The 21387-nt window shown below is 38.0% G+C and overlaps 2 protein-coding genes across 5 annotated transcripts in view; both read right to left on the reverse strand.

Moving 5' to 3' along the window:
* Positions 1 to 8999, reverse strand: part of chchd6b (coiled-coil-helix-coiled-coil-helix domain containing 6b) — an 80119-nt gene extending 71120 nt beyond the window's left edge. For 3 of the 4 annotated variants that reach the window (XR_012593258.1, XM_074629489.1, XM_074629479.1), the window contains exons 1-4: positions 8777 to 8999; positions 6882 to 6978; positions 6382 to 6436; positions 5177 to 5333 (exon numbers count right to left, since the gene is read on the reverse strand). Coding sequence is in view for 3 of the 4 variants with exons in the window: in XM_074629489.1 (XP_074485590.1) it covers positions 5177 to 5333; positions 6382 to 6436; positions 6882 to 6978; positions 8777 to 8860 (393 nt within the window). In the remaining variant the exon portion in view is untranslated. Of the gene's footprint in view, positions 1 to 5176; positions 5334 to 6381; positions 6437 to 6881; positions 6979 to 8580; positions 8697 to 8776 lie in introns of those variants that run through there. The other variant, XM_074629499.1, reaches the window with a different exon arrangement.
* A 2053-nt stretch (positions 9000 to 11052) lies between these two features.
* Positions 11053 to 21287, reverse strand: tpra1 (transmembrane protein, adipocyte asscociated 1). Its single transcript, XM_074629465.1, has 11 exons — positions 21099 to 21287; positions 18897 to 19074; positions 18064 to 18196; positions 17457 to 17543; positions 15805 to 15877; positions 15533 to 15612; positions 15332 to 15442; positions 15172 to 15232; positions 14551 to 14653; positions 13679 to 13759; positions 11053 to 13575 (listed from the first exon to the last, which is right to left on the reverse strand). Exons 2-11 carry the CDS (start codon positions 19061 to 19063, stop codon positions 13305 to 13307), a joined length of 1167 nt encoding a protein of 388 aa, XP_074485566.1. The 5' UTR covers positions 19064 to 19074; positions 21099 to 21287; the 3' UTR covers positions 11053 to 13304.
* Positions 21288 to 21387: the final 100 nt, after the last annotated feature.

Genomic DNA, 21387 nt, shown 5'->3' on the forward strand with positions numbered 1-21387 from the left:
TGTTAATGTAACTTGTCGTCTCTTTCGTGCCTTCACTCGAGGTGTAGCCGTTAAGGCCTAAATGTAGGATGACATGTCGAAAATGCCAAGTTGTATACACTTCTTTAACAGCGCTTTTGGAGGCGGGGAGGAAAGCTGGACGTCATAGCGGCGAAAGGAAATGTGGAGCGGAAGTAGCAGTTGGCACAAAAACAGACAAGGTACAGACAATAAAATAAATGTTTAAACTGTTACAGTTAACTTTCATAAACTGAAAACACACTGTGAAAGGGTTAAACTTTTACGACGAAAACATGGACAACTCCCAGACCGGACAACGCCGTGGTAGCAACCTGCCAATCACAAGGTAGCCGCGCCCTAATGTATACCCTGCTTTATGGTCTATTTGACTCTAAATGGGACCATAATTTACTAAATGAACATCATGCCGTATTGAAGAAGACTTGAAACTAGCGGTTGAGACCATAAACTCATGTTTACAATGTTTACTGAGGTAATAAATCAAGTGAGAAGTAGGCTCATTTTCTCATAGACTTCTATACAATCAGACTTCTTTTTTGCAACCAGAGGAGTCGCCCCCTGCTGGCTATTAGAAAGAATGCAAGTTTATGGCACTTCCGCATTGACATCACTTTCCAGACCCCGGAGTTGCCCACTGAGTTTGCCACATCAGCTGTGCAAACTTAATTAAAACTGTGGAGGGAAGGTGTAGGGATATTCGGCAACTATTAGAGCTAATCAAACACTGCCAGGGTTCAGAACTTGATCCTGATTTCAGTGGCACTATTCCTTCTCTGAGACTACATCGCTGATAGGTGCGGGTTAGTATTGAAGACAGTGCAGCAAGTAAGATGAGAGGAATGTAGAGAGAAGAGTTTGAGACGCTCTCCCGAACCACTCAGTGGTAGACTTTAATGAGCTACAGGTAGGCGTTCGTACACTACATGAAAAAGTGTGGCATAAGAAGGAAAGAATTAACACTCTGATGCAACAAAAGGAAAGTTCATTTTGTACCAAACAAAAATGTAAATACCGCAGTACAAGAAGCTAAAACAATATAATATGCAAGACGCTAAACGAATTTAGTATTGACTGAACTGTGGATGAACCGAGAAAGCAGACATCCCCAACAACAACACACACATTCCTCTGATGTAAATCGGCACAGAGCCTGTTTAATGCACAGGTATGCACAGATAGAGACGCGGATATATATACACACGGAAATAGTCCCAGCGGTGGCGGTTGGCGCTGAGATAGGAGTAAATGGCTAATGTGAGTGTTTGTGACAGGCAGCCTCAGGCAGTGTGTGGAGCAGCTCAGCTCTCTGACAGGTGTTGCCTCCACACCTGCCTCACCCCCTCCTCAACAAGCCAACACTAACACACAGCCTGCCTGCTGGGGAGCCAGGAGTGCACATGGGGGAAATAGGCTTGGGGGGGGGGAAGGGGTGCTCGCTATATATGTCTTTGTGTATTTTGAGAGCGTCACAGCAGTATGTACGTGTGTGTCTGTCTTCTCCTCTGGGAAATAAGGCAGCCCCCAAACTACTCAAAGTGGAGCGTTTTACTGTGGAATGGGGAAAGAGAGGGAGGTGGAGAGACTTTTTCTTTAAGGCATCCAGCTGTGTTGTTGCCAGGGGATGCAAGGTCGACGGAAAATGCAAAGAGGAGAGGGAAGCCCACCTGCTAAGCAGAGAGATTTGATAGTGCCAGAGCTCTTGAAACAGATTTCCAGGTACTTTCAATCTACTTAAAAGCCGAAGCAGTGCAACAAGAATATACTGCATCTTTCTTTATAATCTTGAGAGTGAATTATGCTAGGTTTCTGGGTTGTTTTTTTTGGGGGGGGGGCGGAGGCGGGTTGTTAAGTATGTGTCACATTTCAGACAGTGGAGAAATAAAGCTGGAAACAATGAATGCGTTAGACAGCTAAGCAGAAAAAAGTGAGAGTCAGAGGTGAGACTGCACAGGAAGGACAGGTGAGAAAGAGGAAAAGGTGGTGAGAGAAAGGCGATGAGTGGGGGGGGTTCACATAAACACTCAAAGTTATATGCTGTCTAGGCGTCTCATACACATACATCTACTTCAATTCTATCAAGACCTGAAAGCACCGATAACCTCCCCCTTCTTTTTACTTAAACTTACAGATAAAATTCTGCTTTGCACCTACCCAGCTAAACTCCAAGCTTCCTTTCAATTGTGCATGCTCACACAACACACACAAACTGTCCTGTTCAGGCCTGGCATTAACATGCATCTTGGTTGATCCGATCACAAGTGGACATCTCTAAGTACAGGTGTGACCACATTCGGAGGTGGTCTGGGCCATATATGGCCACATTCTTTTAGCAGTGTATACGAGAATGGGTCCTGGGCCACACTGAAGCCTATTCAACTGACGTCCTCTGTGTAAGCGGAAGTACGTACGTACTGAACATTTCAGAAAGCCCATAGAGATATATATGTATTACGAATGCGTCAAACATCTTGGGCCATTTGGTTTGGCGGCGGTGTCAGCGGTACAGAGTTCCCCGGGAACCGTTGGTAGACAATAACCTTATATTTTTAGGTTCATAAAATGTACCCAAATTCACAAATATGTAGGATATTACTACTGCTGCCTCCCGCCTGTTAAAAACAACAACAAATTTGGTCATTGCAAACGGAAATGATGTCCGTGTTTATATGCATATAGAGCGGGGAGATCCGATCACAAGTGGTCACTCGAGACGCATGTGGAGATGCGTTTTACTGCCAGGCATGAACTGATGTACTTAGAGATGTCCACTTGAGATCGGATCACCCAAGACGCATGTTAATGCCAGGTCTGATCAGGGCCTGTCAAACACACCCATCACCAAAGACAGAGTTGGGTCACTACTCTGTACAACCACAGAATAAACCACTTCTGCACACAGCTACACACACTGACAGGCTGTATTGACTTGTCAAGTCAGAAAAAGTGGAAAACAAAGCTGTGAAGTAAGAGAGTTCAGTTTCCCATTGCGATGCAACATCATTAAATTGAGCCCATATCAGTGTAAGCTAAGCCAGCAGCTTCATTCAGTATTCATTACAGCTGGCTGGCACACCGAAAAGACACTAGAGGACAAATCAATTGTAGAGGAGAGAGAGACGGGGCTGTAGAAAATCCACAGTGTTTAATATTAACAAAGCAAAGCAAGGTGAAAAAAAACACCAGGGAGGGAAGTGTAAATTAATGATCGGCAATAGATCGCTGCTCATCAATATGTACATGTAAGCAACGTCAAAAACCGGGTTGAAACACACACACATACTTGTTAAGCATACAAATGTCTCTGGCAATCACCTCTGTTTCACACACTGCACTGTTGGTTCACTCATTATCAATCTGAATTTGACATGAGTATGTGTCAACAAGCACATTTTAAACAGCGACAAAGCAGAGCTTTCACAGGAAGCACATGCAAACAACAATCGATGCAATCGCTTTATCTAAATGCATACAGGATACAGTTTCTTGTTAACATGGCGTTTTAGAAACCGGGCTACCGCTGGAAGGCAGGGGTTAACAAGATTACAGAAATGCATGTGAACCCTGTGACTGTGATCGGAATAAGCATTCATAGTAGAAGACAACATTGTTCGTATCCTAGTTTCCATCCTAGATTTTATACTGTTATTATTAATATAGCCTGTTGAAATAGATGATCATACTTGTACCCCAACAGGCTACAAGGACCATCAGGCATTTCCCTGCTCTGATAGTCCAGATACTGTGAGAAGATATTGTACATCTCTTCCATCACATGTATGTTGCTCCCACACCACAAACATAATCTATTCAGTGCAAAAATTCTATCATCAAGCTGTGAAAACGGAGCATCTTATGATACTGAATTAAAGTAGCTTAATTTTTCCCATTTTTCTTTGGACTATGACAATTAGATACATAATTTCAATGTTAAACTGAGTGTCAACAAAGAGAAAACACTATTAGTGCTACATTAGTGATATAAAAAAAATAGTGCAATCATTGAAAAGCGCAATAACGTGACACTGAACATGAGGCGTCTTGACTTCAGTGTTACTAACAATTAAACAGCAAGCAGAGAATCATATTTAGAATATCCTAATCACTTTCTCTCAAATGTTTGAGAGTCTGCTTTTATAACAATGTGTTTGGTTTGCCCTCTGCAATACAGGAACCAGGATTGTAGTCGATGTACATCCTAATAATTCAATAATTCACCAGGGCCTCAGTCCAGACGTGCCATTCAAAGTCTAAACAGTAGAGGGAGCTGTTGACCTATACAAAAGGTTTCTGGAGGAAAGGAAATCTACTACTCCTGCTAAATAATACAAACATGTTTATGGTAAAATGTGTAATAAAGTCATATTTGATTTTAGAACATTGCTTCTTAGCCTTAACAGACACAATTTGTCATTTTTATACATATATATTGGATAATCTGAAAATTAAAAGTGTCACTCTGAAATATGTGCCTATATTTCAGATATTAAAATATTTGTCTTAACTTTAAGTAAAGGACTCAACCTGCCTGCAGCCAACAAACCACTGACATATGTTGATAAGAAAGCTGTGAAATTATGGATCAGACAAGTTGTTTTAAAACTTTTAAATAGAAACTTTTTTTTTTATATCTGCGTGAGATAACACAAATGTTATTAAAGTGTATGTGAAGTTTTATTGTCAAAACAGATGCATACAGGGTTGCCCACACTTATCTTTAAGTCAAATTCCAAACATTTCTTTAAATTATAGTGATGCAAAGTTTTAGCCTAAAATTGCAGCATTATCTTACCAAGAGAGGTTTAGTGAAATTAGCCAGGGCATTAAGTTGTAGACTAAATGTGAACATTTTTGTTAAAAAGAGTGAAATATGCAGGGGGTGGGTGCCTTTGTCTCCTGCGGCTTATAAAGACACACTTACAAAATGAGGGAAAGGACAAAAGTAAAGTAGTTGTGATACATTTGATTGAATAAAAGTGTAAGAAACTTCCTGTTTATGGTACATGGTCACAGCGACTGTGTAACACAGGTGGTCTGCTGTTTTTGACAAAGTGTAAAATAGTTTTGGAGGAGATTCAGTACAATAAACTTCAACTCATCAGGCCCACTAGTGGAAGCACAGTTGACTCCTGCTATAGACCCAGAAAGCATCACTCACCAGTATCTTGGCCTTTTCTCGCTCTTCGTAGGCCTTTCCTTTCTCGATGATGAGGGCAGGGGTCAGCTGATCCAGGCCTGTGGTTGCTCCTGTCTCTCTCTCCTTCTGTGCCAGTCTGGCCAACTGCTCCTGCACCATGGCCTGTTGACGCTCAAAGCTAAAGTAGGGAAAGATAACAACTGTTTTAATCTTTATTTATCCAGTGAAAGTATGCTAAACATGCAAGTACTGTTCACATATAGAGCTACCAGCTAGGTCAGATATTGGTTTCTGTTGATCAACACAAATACCAATATTGTTGGGATGAAGCCTCCAAAAGCCAATAGGACAAAAAAAACATATCTTATGCATTGTTTTCTTCAGATTTGATTTTGATTGATTGATTATTTTTTCGTGTCAGGCACACAAAGTGCCCAACCCTCGTGGGTTTGGCAAATATAATCTGTGTGAAAAATTACTTAAATATTCTAAATAAATAAAACAAATAAATTAAAACCACGCAGTCAAAACAATAAAAATAAAATGGACTCTCAGGCTCTGTTAACAAAAATGTGCAAATGCCCAAGTCTAATAATGTTAGGGAAAACCTTGCTGTTTATTCTGGCTTCATGTTGGCTAAAATGTGTCTGTGACTTTCTTATGAAAACAAAAACGCATGTAAACACAACGGGCAATATCAAGGTCAGCAAAAACTATCAAGGTTGTGTCCGTATGTCGTACGATAAGTAATTATCATGACAGGTCTAAACAGTGGGTAAGACATGTTGGACTTGCTAACATGTAAATCTATAGAGGCTAAGGATAGTATATGGGCATTCCAGCAGCATAGCAACATGCCTGTCTGCTATACAGACAGAGTAAATCAACACAGGCAGTGTTGACAGGTCACTCGGCATGTTTCTCCATACACATGGCACATTAGCATCAAGTGTCTGCTATTTTATGCATCTGTCACCTACACTGGCTATTGGCTGCATGTGTAAACACAGAGGGCCCAACTTCAATATAGAAAAATATATAATAGGATCAAATATTCTTGTTTGTTGTGTAATGTAGTTGTAGTAATCAATTTACTTCTCAGGGAGGCATCAAATTCTAAGTTAGCCAATACTAATCATAGTGAGTAGGGTCTGAGCAGGTCTTTCACCAAATATGGCTAGATATCAACAAAAAGGGACAGTGACCTTGACATTATGAGCACCTACTTTTTGCGGATTTCTTCCTGTATTTCTGTAGTGGAGGGTCCTGCTGGTTTTGGACCTGAAAATCAAAAGGGATTAAATATCAATACTATTAGCAATTACAATATGGATCAGTTTGCAGAACAGAGTAGCAAGAGCAATATGTTACCAGTATATGAAGCAAAATGTAACTTTAACTATGATAATAAGCATAAACAACTTTACATTAACAGTATTACAGTAACATTTATTTGAGCAACACAGAGAGATAGCTCCAAACACAGACTCTCTGAAACCAAGAGTAAACATCCTAATAGTTGTGAGTAAAAAAATGACACTGTTTATGTTTACTGTACTCTCTCCTTTCTATAATTAACAATCTGAAAAAGTCAGACAGCAGTAGAAGTGACCTTTATCCCGGTGCTGTTCTCATCAGTCACTGGGTGAGGACATGTTTGCTGACACAGTGGGCCTCCCAATGGGAGAGCTCTGTGAGAAAGGAAAGGTCTTTGACTGGGACTTACTCGGTGGTGGTTTGTGACCGTCTGGCGGAGACGGTGGAGGCTTGGTGCTGTCAGACTCATGAGAGTCCCTCATCCGCCGGAGCACATCCTCTGAGAGCTGGACAGGAATGTGAGAATTAACAAAGAAACACATACACACATACACATACAAGCCCCTTGGTGCTCATACAGGACAGTTGTATGTCTTCAAAAACAGCAGATTAAAGACTCACAAGGTTAAAGAATCCATCATCCAGTCTGCTAAAATGCCTTTGAGCAAGCAAGATGTGCTACTGCAATGATTCTCAAAGTGGTGTCCACATTGCTATAAATTATAAAATTGTGCTGTATCATTACAAAGTGCTGATCTGCAGATGGGGACCATTTGCGCCTATTTAAAATAGCGTATTGTGTCCATTACTCCTGCCCATGTTGCAGCTTTGGGCCAATAGAAACTCTGATATGAGCAATAAATTCATTATTTTTAAATTGAAGCACTCACTGAAAGTCAGCTTTAAATAAGTGAGTAAGTAAATATCTGGATTTATTAGGATTATGCCAGTCTTGCTGCTGTTCATTTTCTGAAAGCTTTTAAGCTTGAAACATAGGTCATAAATGCTGTCAAGTTGAGTCCAAATGCAATTTGAATAAAGTCACTCTCTGTTTAAAAGGTATAAGAGTGGTATTAACATTCAATAAGATTACAAATTTCCCCGCTGTGGGACTAATAAAGGATCATCCCATCTTTTTTATCTTAACATGATTTAAATTTGAAATTGAATTGTATTTCTGTTTATCACTGTGAAACATGTCTGCAGTATTTAGGTTGAAAAGTTTTAGAATACAGATAGTTATAATGGCATCTAAGAGTATAAATGGTAGTAAATGTATGCGTAATCTGTGTTACGATTAAAAGGAGGTTCTTGGAAAAGCTTCTCCTCTGTAAGGGGTCCCTGGCCCCCCAAAAAATATTGAGAACCCCTGTGCTACTGCACACCTGTGTCAATTTGCTTTATTGGCATGACTGTCAGGTGAACAATATTGCCAAAGCGTCAATTCAATAATACATAAAAATTTAAAAAAGAACAAAATAAAAACAAAAACATATATATACATATATACAATTCATAAAGCAAATTACAATATATAGATATTTAAAAAGAACATGCATGTAAATGTAAAAAAAACAATAAAGAAGTAATTAATGTTTGTTGTGTCAATAAAACAAACAAACAAATAAAAAACAATAAATAATATATTGCAATATCAAAGGATAAATGTAAAAAACAACAAAAACAACAACAAAAAAATAATAAAGTAGAGGAGTATATAAAAGGCAGAGTGTGAGTTACATCTATTATGTGTTGTTGTTGTTGTGGTTGTCTCTTAGGCTGTGACATGCACTGACATCAGCTGACTTTCACAGTATTTATAAAGCACTGAAACCTGCTTTATAATATAAAAGACAAGAAAATCTCACTTTTTTTACAATATGGGACCTTTAACATGACAGTAACTGTAACTGTTAGCTAACTTAGCCAACTGTTGACATAGTAAATCTAGTGTTAACTAACACTGACACTGGAAATGTTGCCAGCAAGTTAACCTTGCACTGTGTTATGGATGGCTGCGTTAAATGTCCTCTTTAAATAGCATTTTACGACTAAGCTAAACGTCGTAATTCATCAAACTGTCGGACGTTATGTGTACGGGTACTTACACGAGTCACTGTAACGTTATCCGGGCATAACAGAGAGGGGACTGGGTTCATTTGAGGACATGAGACCTGTCAGCCTGTCAGTGACCCTTAGATAGACCACCACCACCACCATAAGAGCCTGCTAGCTGACCGTTAGTAGCTTTAGTCGCCATGACAATAAGAGGAACCGTTGGAACCGTTACATATCAGTCGTTACCTTGACTCCTTCTATCACTGTGACCTTCTCGTTCTCGTCCAGTCCGAAAGACACTTTCCTAGACGTGCTGCCGTTACCTCCCATATTCACCTGCTGTCCGTTCCCACCTGATTATCAAAAATAATAATAAAAACCTCCAGTTTTGTCAGGATAAAGACTCATTAACGAGAGAGAGTTGTTGGCCGCCACACAGCGACCGGCCGGTGGCTAAAACACTCCAATATAAAGGTCAAACTGGCGCTACAGTATCCTCTAATCTCATTGGTTGGATAAAATAATTCGAACTCATGACTCATTGAGTGAAGGGGTTTATGGGAGTTGTAGTCAAATTGTAGTCTGACTATGTGAAAGGTTTAAAGACAAACACACCATAAGAGAACTCAGAATAAAGGTCGTTTCATCAATATATGAGAAAATATAGGAGAGGAAAAAGTCCTTCGAAAGTGTAATTACCACAATAAACCACAGAGTGGAGTCCTTTCCTAAATTTGAATGTACTGAATTACCTGAATCACTTATTGAGTGAAGGGGTTTATGGGAATTGTAGTCAGACTGTAGTCTGACTAGGTTTAAAGACAAACACATCATAAGAGAACTCAGAATAAAGGTCGTTTCATCAATATATGAGGAAAAAAAGCTGTTTTCCCAGAGTGTAATTACCACAATAAACCACAGAGTAGAGCCCTACCCTCAATTTGAATGTACTGAATTACCTGAACCACTCCAGGGTGTATAGTGTTATGCTCAGGGAATTGAATTAGCACCTGCCACCTGCCAAATGCAGGGTAAATAAGATAAGATAAGATATTCCTTTATTAGTCCCGCAGTGGGGAAATTTGCAGTGTATAGCAGCAATGGGGATAGTGCAAAAAACAAGATGCATCAGCTAACAATGTAAAAAAAAAAAAAAAAGTGTAACAAAATATGAACCATTTAAATAGAAGGAAGTATAAAAATAGGAGCATTATATACAGTATTGACAATAAACAGACTATTAACAAAATTGCAGAAGTGGAAAATGATATTGCACAGCGAGAATGAATGGATGAATCAAATTCCACCTGAAAATATCAGGTTATTGTCAGTTTTTTGGTGTGTAAAAACACACCAATAAGAGAACTCAGAATAAAAGGTCGTTTCATCAACACATGAGAAAATATATGAGATAAAAGCCCTTTACCAGAGTGTAATTACCACAATAAACCATAGAGTGGAGTCCTATCCTCAGTTTGAATGTACTGAATTATTACCTGAACTACTCCAGGGTGTAGTGTTGTGCTCAGGGAATGAAATTAGCACCTGCCACCTGCCAAATACAGGGCAAATGTTGGTCACCACCATCACCTGCCACCATGGAAGACAGGTTTTCCTTATATTAAGAAATAATATTTTTAAAAAGCCTAATTCTAAAGCCTAAATTAAATATTGGGTGACACTTCATTTTACAGGTCCACAAATTTCATGGTAATTAGGTGATAATTAACAAGTAACCTGTTGGAAATTTCTTTAGAATTACTGTCAAATTACCCCCAATATTTACCTATAAATCTATTGAAAATGACTTTGTTATAAGCATTATTTAATAATTATTCCACTATTTCTCAATAGCTGGTAATTTATTTAATACATTTCCAGGGAAAGAATACAAAGTTAATTGATTTCTATGTCTGCTGATAAATAGATAATAATTAGCAAATAACTTCTTTAAAATGTATTTAAAAACCTCCTTGAATCAAAACATTAGCTACCAGGTTACATATGTGTAGACAATAAGTCACACGATGGTGAGATTTGTGCCTGATCAGAAGTGTCTATTAGTTTTCCACCTCCGATGAAGAGCAGCGCACAGCCGCTTCTCAAGCCTTTGAACCATTATATAGTATTTTAGCATATAATTATTAAATAATGTTTATAATAGTCATTTTCGATCAATTTTGAAGTAAATATTGGTGTAATTTGGCAGTAATTCCAAAGAAATTTCAAATAGGTTACTTGCTAATTATCACCTAATTACCATGAAATTTGCAGACCTGTAAAATTAAGTTGTACAGAATATAGTCATGGATTAAGGTTACATTATATATTCTATAATTCTACAGTCTGGTACCACTGACTCACTCTTTACTATTTTAAAGCCTTCTACTTAGATTTCAGAAGTGGCAGACAAAAAACAATGAGTGGCCAGTACAAATGTACAGTGACCTGCCACAGTGGCAGCTGAGGAAAAAGGTTCATTTCAGACCCTGGTTATGCTCCATACCCAAAACAAACAAATGCAAGAGTCCATGGTTTATTCTGTAGTTCATGGAATGCTCAATACATTGCATTAATACGGGCTGAATATTATACAATCAATGCACTTAAAAAAAAGGCAAATTTACACATCATTTGCAAAATGATTTCAACACCAAAAAAATCTTGTCTATCAAGAGAGAGAGGACTCCCATAAACGATGCAACTCATGTCATGAATCAGCAAACTGATTTCCCAATCACTATAGTAACTTATACAGCAGCTATCACCAGCACTCAAATTTGAATATATAATATTTCTAAGAGTCAGGCAAATACTGTAATTTCTTGTGGAAATACACAACTTCTTTACTGCGTTGTTGCTTTTAACATGAAAAAATAAATGTATCTCTATAGTTTCTGCATACAGGTCACCCCTATATCTATGAATACTGCGAGCTTAAATACAGTAGTTCATTCATACCGAGCATATAGCATTTTCAGGGGGAATACATCGTGGTATAGGAATAAGTAAATGCGATGTGTGGTGGTTGAAAAAGACTAAAGCATGATATTGTGGTAATACCAAGTATGACAAGAGCTGATTTCATGAGCTGAACCAAGAAGCAAACAACTTAAGCCTAGAATTGATCACTGTCTTTTTTAAAGTCACTCATCTTTAACATACCAGTTGCCTGAGCCTCTCTTGCTCAGGGGGGATTTAAATATATCTACTTAATATCTATATAATGACATTGTATCAATACCCTCATTTGATACCATAAAATTGAGCAATATTGTTTATAGTCTAATCTGAGCACTAGTAATAACATCTGTGGAAAATCTGAACACGGGAAAAAAAGATATTGGCAGAAAATTAAAAATGTTGAAACAGCAACCCTTCTGCAACAAGCAGAGCTGAACTAGATATGCAGATATGGAATGAGGTCATGTCTAATTTGGGATACACACAAAAAAGGTTTCTGCACATTTGTCGCTCAAATCACGCACGCAATAACACATTCTTAATGACTACGAAATGTGCTTTCAGCAGCAGGAATGATTAATCTGGTACAAGGAATTAAAGCAAAAGCCCCAAAATAAATAAAAAGAGGAGAGAAATGACAGGTGGCGAGCTTTTAGCGGAGACACAATTTGAGATTTGCTCTGGAGTTACTGATTTTTCTTATGATATTGCAGTGACACACATCATGCTAACACCTCTCACTTGTTCCCATTTCAGAAGACATAGTACATCTATCAAAATGATTTGCACTAAAGTCCTTGCCGTGTGTGGAGAGGCACGATGATTCAGCAAAAAATTATAAGCCAGTCGGGTCCCAAACCTAACACGAAGCAGTAGGGCTGCACAATTAATCGAATATTAATCACGATCGAATGCGATATTGACGTTCGAAATGCGTGTCCACTCATAGAAAACTCCGCTGCGTATCAAATCAATCGCTTCCTAAACAACGTGATCTAACGAAGATTCGTGAAATGACCACGACCTCTTGACAGCGCATTACAAGGTGGACTATTGCACACAATGTTTCTGTAAGTTATTAATAACTTATTCGGAACGCTGCTTTGTCACTTTTTACCCGCCCACCCAAACCCACAATTTTTTTCTAGTAAGCTCACCCGAATACGCCCGACAGGTTGTGGGTCGACCCGCGAGTAGAAGGGGGAAACGAAAAATGCACTGAATTCAGGTGAATAATCGTGATCTCTATATTGATCAAAATAATCGTGATTATCATTTTGGCCATAATCGTGCAGCCCTACCAGGCAGTGGATAACAAAGTCAGTTGAGATGCTGTTACTCAAAGCTTTGAGCGGGAATGTACAGATGTTGAGTTCTCATCAAAAGAATGTTAGATTTTAAAGACTTGGGTACTTAAAATAGGGTCAAAACTTCATTATTGAGGATTGAGCAGTTGATGCTGGAATGAAGAGTCGGTAAGCTCCCACATTTAAGAGCCCGTTGAACAGAATCATAAGGGAGTCTGTCGGGGACCACGATCAGGGACAGTACTCCTAGCGTGGCGCTACAGCAGCAGTGCACTCTGGCAACAGTGTTACAAAAGCAGTCGCTAAATTCACAGTCCTCCACATAAATGGCTAGCAAAGGTCTCTCCTTAAGTGTCCACTTGTTAACTTATCCTGACGTCAAAGCAAAGACCAAGGTTACCCGTTCTTGGTGTCCAACTAAATTTTTTTGGCCACCCAGCATTACACACATTACAACATTTAGGTCCAGCTGTATAACCACCTCCCTTCATTCATTCATTCATTCACGCATTGACGGGTCTCCAGCGGTCAGCTTCAATGCTGTTAACGCTGCTGGACCCATAGGGTCCGGAGGCAACATCATCCAGGTACGCTCCCACCATACGAGAGCTGCCGGGACCAGAGCCGTCGATCTGGGTGGAGGAATAGAAGAGGCCCTGGTCAGTCATCTCCTTGCGGCCAATGGTCGTAGCGACGGTCGGGGGAAGGTGGACGTCGCTTTCATCCGGCTCATCCACCTGTGACTTGTAGGAGAACAGGATCTTGGGCTCTGAACTGTGGAATAGAAGAAAGTAGTGAAATGAAGGAAGAAACGAGGTCAACGGTAAGTGCAAATATTAAGTATTCAGTATATTTTTGTACGATTCATTGTACAAACCCAAAGAAGCCCTTGAGGAATGTGACATAAATGAGCGGAGCAAAGGCGGAGAAGTACAGGAAGGTGGTGACATCCACACAGCTGGTTCAGAAAAGACAAAATAAAGACACACTGTGAACAATTACATTAAAAGCTACAAGTAGAGTGCAACCATCAATCCATTAATCATCAACTATTAAATTAATCAGCAACTATTTTGCTAATAGATTAAGTTTTTAAGAAAAAAGTAAAAATTCTCTGATTCCAGCTTCTTAAATGTAAAGATTTTCTGGTTTCTTTACTCCTCTATGACAGTAAACTGAATATCTTTGAGTTGTGGAAAAAACAAGACATTTGTGGACAAAACTAGACATTTGTGGATGTCATCCTGGGCTTTGGGAAACACTGATCAACATTTTTCACCATTTTATAGATCAAACAACTAATTGATTAATCCAGAAAATAATCAACAGATTAATCGACAATGAAAATAATCATTAGTTGCAGCCCTTTTTACAAGACATAAGGATTGCTTCAGTAGATACAGAAAGCACAACCAATAGGTTTCTGCCAAAAGGAAAACATCTGTTATGTTCTCATCCTCTCGTCTAAACTCCACTGAACTTCATTGGACCCGCTGAAAACAGTGAGTCATCCCCTTAGTTGCAACTCAGACAACAAATCAATGATAGGAAGGTTTAAAAAAACAGCAACCAAGCTCCATATCCAGGGCAATTTTCTAAAAAGCATGTGCTGCATAAAATTAACGCTTCATATCCGTAGTTGCTCTGAAGCCAAAAATATATTCAACCTGTGTTTTTCATCCTAAAATACTCAAACAGGTCCATTTGTTAGTATAATACTAAAATAAGATAAAATAAGATAATACTGACCAGAGTCCCTCTGTGATTTCAGCACATAGCAGAGCACTCCCCAGGCCCTGGACGAAGTTCAGTAAAGACAGGATGGCAGCATACACGTAGAAACTCTTCTTAGCTGGACAAAGGAAGCAGCAAAACAAAGATTAATGGACAACAGAGGACGAATGCTTTCGATTATATGGCATCATGCAGTGGTAAAAAGCACACAAGGCTGCATTCACACGAGATCAGGCGGTGCGGCGAAAACGCAAGTTTTTCCATTCATTTTGAATGGGGTTTTTACTGCGTTTGGGCTGCAGAGGTCACAGGGGGTGACGAAAAAAAAAGGCAGTGGCCTGCGGCGGAAAAGTAGAAATGGAATCAACTTTTGGAGAAACGCAACCTGACATCACGCTGCGGTGGCTAATCACATAACGGGCGATCCAGAGTTGAACAACCAAGGACAAAAGACATTAATCGTCGCAGTTATTGGGCCATTAAAGTGACTCGCCCAGACCTCTGCACAACGCCTGATCTCGTGTGAATGCAGCCTTACTAGGAGTGCAGCACATGGATTACATGATATATAAAGCTAGTCTTTTAACCTCTTAAACCTAATTTCTGATCTCTTCTGCAATGAAATCTGTAACTTACACGGAAGAGATATCCTCTCCCTCACTGGAGTTTTAGGCAAGATCACAATCAAAGAGTACACCTATAAAAAAAGGATTACATAATCAGTCAATTATTAGACATCAGTTATCTGTCAAGTATGAGCTTCATTTGATTCCTCATGCTGGTACCGGTTACTGACCAGGAAGAAGAAGCAGGAGCTGGCCAACCAGAAGTGGCGTCCTCCGTGACCGTAGATGTTGAAGTCCTCAGCAGACAGGTGCTTGTCTGGATACAGGATCTCTAGTGTGCCCTAGGATTATTAATATCTCAGTTAATTTTATTGAATTCTGAATAACAACTTACCAAAAATGTCCTGCTGCGTCTTATCACCCGTCATTACCTGTGTGATGGAGTAGCCCAGAGCCAGCACAGCGGTGATCGCCAGCACTCGCTTTATACTGGACTTGCTCTCCAGATGACCTGATAAAATTAATAAAGAAAGAGGCTTAACAGAAACAAAACCTGTACAGACATTCAGTCACATTCAGGGCCGTAAAGGATTATTATTAACTGAACATTGGAAACAGATGTGTCACGTGGAAAGAGACAGAAAACACCACACTGGTTAAAATACACAGTAAATGAGAACTGAAAGCAGTAGAGCATACTAACCGAAAGCCAGTCCCAAGATGATAACGCTGAGCTCAATAGCCAGCAAGAAGAAGCGGGTGATTTCCCACAGCACCTGAAGAGACAACAAAACATCATGAGGATCCACTGCGGCAGATTGTATTGTAACACCAGGAACATGGGTTAAACTTTACAGGTTAGGTCTCATTCCCAAAGCATTATATAATCATGTGTATGCTTTTCTTCACCAGCGCAGCCATGACAGTGTGCTACGGGAACACTGAACTCCATAGGGATATGTCTGGTATGTGAGGAATGTCAGCCATGCCTTTCCTTTTGGACATGAAAGCCAAACAAAGTCATGCTGAAGCTCATATCAGCCCCGCTGGGAATTCAATAAAAGAGGATATGGTGACTGTTACTTTAGTACGGGCGAAGTATTTATACTGCAAAGCTGCAATCTGTCATTTACCACCTGAAAATTTAAAAAAACTCCAAGGAACCCACGCTGTTTTAGCAAAAAAACTGGACCGTTTAGAAAGGAGCACATTAAATTAACTATTTACCCCAGGCTTTATGTTCCACCACACAAAAAGCAGTTAACATGAACGCCTCGTGTACAGCTCAGACTATGATTAATATGAATTAATTAATCTGAAAAATAACAAGCCTTGCACATGTACCGTTTACTCTGTAGCCAGCTCTATCAATAACCATGCACTGTGGGGGTTTGATGAAGGTCCAATCAGCAACTATTTTGATCATATAAATATCCATGTGGTTGAAATATTTCTCACAAAATCATAATTGATCTCCTTAAAAGCTGCACTCTGGTACTTATGCACAAATATGATAAATAGTAATTTTTATAAAACAGTGACTATATTCTGATAGTAGCGTATGAGACAGATAATCTGTGAAAAAGTCATGTTCCTCTGCCTCCTCCTACAGCTCCTAATGGCATTCACAAGTTTCCACCACCATCAGAGCCGAGCAGTCTCTACAGCAGCTGTCAATCACTGCTCGCAAAATTCACAAACTCCGATCAAAGTGTCAAACAAGGCAGCACAAATATGAATCACGATTCTGTTACTGTAATGTCTATTTCTCGCCTAAAATGTTTCCAGAAACGTATTTTAGAGTACTGTTTAACTGAAAAATTAGAAAGTTTGTGACCCAGCGGCCGGCCGGAGCAAACTTTCTCATTTAACAGCTAAACAGTACACTAAAATATATTTATGAAAACATTTGAGGATGTAACTTCAAGGAACACACACTGTTTTCGCCCCCAAAAAAAGCAAAAAGTCTGGAGCGTTTCAAAAGGACGATTTAACAAGTACCCCCAAGGCTGTGTGTTCCACCACACAAAAAAGCAGCGTCTCCACCAAAAGGACACCATTTGCTGCACTTTACAGTAAACATGAATGCCTTGTGACAAGTACAGCTCAGACTATGTTTCCAGTAAAAGAAAGTGAAGAGTAAATCTGAAAAACACCAGCTTTTATCTCTATAAATAACCATGCACTGGGAGAGTTTGCTGAAGGTCATAATAAAAAATAAAAATCACAATTGATCTTTAATCCTTTGCTTAAAACATTACAGTAAACATTACCTCTTGTTGTTTGGATTTTCACAATTTATAACCCCCACATTTGTTCCAAAAATTTTTATTTATGTTCCATGCGCTTCCTTACTTTGTCTATGATGGTGGCAGCACTGGACGCACTGACAGTCATAGACACCACCGCTCGGGTGATCCCAACCCCTGCTACAACAAACACCTGAGAAATACAGTAAAAAAAACATGTTACACCATATAAAAACAATCTGCCTTCTCAACACAATAAAACAAGTCCTGGAGTAGAATTAGGGGAAAAGTACAGCCGATAGCAACAATGCACTGGTTAACAACATTAGTGACAAACAACGTGTTCCTTTCTAGCCTTGCCAGGCATTGTGGAACAGAGATATCCTGTTATCTAGAGTCTTTGTTGCTATTTTACCATCGCTGGAATGCTAACCTAACTAGACAGATTCAGTATATTTTGGAAACAAAGAGTAAGCGCCTTCCACATAGAAAAAACAGATTAAAAAGCAGAGCAGTAAACAAGAAAGAAACTCATCAGCAATTCTTTCCACAAGGTCGTTTGTCTTTGCTGTCAGACAAAAGTATTAACAGGTGCATCTTAAATTATGGGATGACGTACTCTTATTAATAGAATTCACTGTGTAACACGACACCAAGCTCAAGATAATTACTTTAAATAATGTATAATGGTGTTTTTGGAGTTTGTGTCCTACCAGCAAGTAAAAGGTGACGAAGATGGGGCTGGAGGTGAGTCGAATCTTTGCCCTGGCTGAGGGCAGCTTCCACATCAGGAATACAAAGAAGGCCACATTAGGCACGAGCAGTAAAATGTCCCAGAACCGCACCCTAAGACAGAGAGATGAATGTAAAGGGGATAATGCAGAACTTTCTGAAAAATGCAATTTCATCTGCAGTAGATATTTGTAGTGTAGTCTGTCGGATATTCACTTTGAACAGTTAGTATTTTATTTCCATTTTGTATTTCCTGCACTGTCACACAAAGATCCAAAAACAAGGTATGCTTTACTAGGTCTTTCATAGTTCTCAACTTTTTCTTTTTGTTTTCTGTAATAATTTATTGGGAGTAACAACAGGTGTACAGAAACATACAAATAGAGCACAAATGTAAATGATTGTTGCGCCATATTTAGGTATTTTTCCCACAAAGCCCCCTACCAACCCTCACCCATTACTGATGCAAAAAGGAGAAAGAACAAAAAGTTAAATTAAATTAAATTAAATTAAAATAAAATAAATTAAATCAAATTAATAAAAAAGGAAAGAACATAAGATACAAAAATATTGAAATTAAATAAATAATAAAAATATAAAGTACAAATTGACAGTAATAATAATTATAGGATTAAATCACAAACTACAGATAAAATAGGCTGATAAACTTTACAATGTACAAATAGACAATTTAATTGTTAGTGGTCATTTCTGTTTACATAAATCAAACTTTATGATGTCATAGAATTTAGCTGATGGAGAGAAATACATTATATTTACAACTATTTTTTCTACACTATATGCTATTGAATACCTGGAGTCCCCAACGTTCTCGTACAGAACTTGTAGACATTTGTGAGGCTTGCTGATGTTGGTATCGGGTTGATAGGTTGTGTATGTTGACGTGTTCTCAAACGGTGTAGGTGAAATACTGCCATTGTATTGAGCAAACCTAACCACAGCAGTCACTGTGGCTAGCATGGTGTCAGACCCTGAGGAGGGAAAAGAATGGTTATGTCAAATATGATCTGAAATTGATTACTCACATCAGCTGAGACAGACTGTTAACTTCTCATTATGAAAGAGTTTCCTCTTTTTGGGAGGAGGTTCAAGTTGTAAAAGGGGTTTTGTGAAGGGAAGGGCTACATAAAAGAGTGCTGAACCCTCTTTTAGGCTATATTATAGGCTATGCCAGACTTATATATTATGTATACGCATATATATATATATATATATATTTTTTTTTTTAAAAAGCAATTCTAAAGCCTAAATTAAATATATGGTAACACTTCCTTTTTGCAGGTCCACAAATGTAATGGTAATTAGGTAATAATTAGCAAGTAACCTATTTGAAATTTCTTTGGAATTACTGCCAAATTACCCCAATATTTACCTATAAATTTATTGAAAATTATTTTATTATAAACATTATTTAATAATTATATTCCACTATTTCTCAATAGCTGGTAATTTATTTAATACATTTCCAGGAAAAGAATAAAAAGTGAATTGATGTGCTTTATTTCCATGTCTGCTGGTAAATAGATTATAATTAGCAAATAACTTCTTTGAAATTTCTTTTAAAAACCTCCATGAATCATGACATTAGCTACCAGGTTACATTTGTGTAGACAATAAGTCACACAATGGTGAGATTTGTGCCTGATCAGAAGTGTCTTCTATTAGTTTTGGTTTTCCACCTCCAATAAAGAGCAGAGCCCTATTTGAACGATTATATACTATTTTAGCATATAACTATTAAATCATGTTTATAATTAAGTAATTTTTGATAAATTTATAGATAAATATTTGGGTTAATTTGGCAGTAATTCAAAAGAAATTTCAAATAGGTAACTTGCTAATTATCACCTAATTACCATGAAATTTGCAGACCTGTAAAATGAAGTGTTACTAAATATAGTCATGCATTAAGGTTACATGATATAAATTATAAAAACAATAAATAGAGATATAAAAGATACAGAGTGAATGGGTGAACATAGTGTGTACAGTCCGTCAATAAATAAATGTAGTATGTACAATAAATAAATGTAGTATGTACAATAAATAAATGTAATATGTGCAATAAATAAATGTAATATGTGCAATAAATAAATGTAATGTGTGTAATAAATAAATGTAATATGTACAATAAATAAATGTAATATGTACAATAAATAAATGTAATATGTGCAATAAATAAATGTAATATGTACAATAAATAAATGTAATATGTGCAATAAATAAATGTAATATGTGCAATAAATAAATTTAATGTGCACAATAAATAAATGTAATATGTACAATAAATTATGTGCAATAAATAAATGTAATATGTACAATAAATAAATGTAATATGTGCAATAAATAAATGTAATGTGTGCAATAAATAAATGTAATGTGTGCAATAAATAAATGTAATATGTACAATAAATAAATGTAATATGTGCAATAAATAAATGTAATGTGTGCAATAAATAAATGTAATGTGTGCAATAAATAAATGTAATATGTACATATGTGCAGTCTATAAAGTGGTATATGGGATGTATAGTGTAAAGTGTAAAGCTACATAACTTGACTGGAGTAAACAACATAAAAATAACAAGTCTCAACTCAAGACAGGAGTCGGTTAAAGATAATACAGACAGTTAGTTAATCATTACTTAGTAAGACTGACGTTCATTATGGTTTCATCATCATACTTTCAGTTTGAAGGGGATTTACAGACGTTAGTTAGCTAACGCTGCTAGCTGCTTACAGCTCGCTATCCGCGGGCGGAGGATGGGCTGTTTATCAATTAAAATTATCCTCTCAGAGCTTCTGTTATTGTCAAAAACAATAATGACAATAATCAAGATAAATACGGCTTTCAAATAAACATTATCACCCTGATTAAAGAGCCGACTGGCATCATGTTAGCATCAAAACAGACTAGTGCGATGACGCCGACGACTCAACGCAACGACAGCTTCAACTGGTACAAGAAGAAAACATCATAATAATAACATCTTACCGCTTCAGGTAGACTCGGATTCAGGAGGACAACTGCTGGAGAATGTTTTTAGATATAATATGAATTCAATACATGTTGTTCACGCTGTCATACCCGCTGTAATCGATCCATAAATTGATCACCGATACGAGACATGATGGTACTGGAGAGTTTCTTAACACAGTGAGGTCAGCTGACACTTTCACCAAACAAGCGGAGCAAGTCTCGCGAGATTTCAGTGTGACGTGTGTGTGTGTGTGTGTGTGTGTGTGTGTGTGTGTGTTTTTTTTTTTTTTTTAAAGAGGCAGGC

The sequence above is a fragment of the Sebastes fasciatus genome, chromosome 1 (assembly GCF_043250625.1).
Source record: "Sebastes fasciatus isolate fSebFas1 chromosome 1, fSebFas1.pri, whole genome shotgun sequence".
NCBI lineage: Eukaryota > Metazoa > Chordata > Actinopteri > Perciformes > Sebastidae > Sebastes > Sebastes fasciatus.

Bases quoted from the DNA above. Each gene is read 5' to 3' on its own strand.
- tpra1 (XM_074629465.1), bottom strand. From the start codon at position 19,063: ATGCTAGCCACAGTGACTGCTGTGGTTAGGTTTGCTCAATACAATGGC. The intron at 18,197-18,896 runs GTATTCAATAGC...TCTCTGTCTTAG, and splicing joins GAGAACGTTGGGGACTCCAG to GGTGCGGTTCTGGGACATTT. The intron at 14,654-15,171 runs GTAAGTTACAGA...TCCTTTGTCCAG, and splicing joins GGAGAGGATATCTCTTCCGT to CTAAGAAGAGTTTCTACGTG.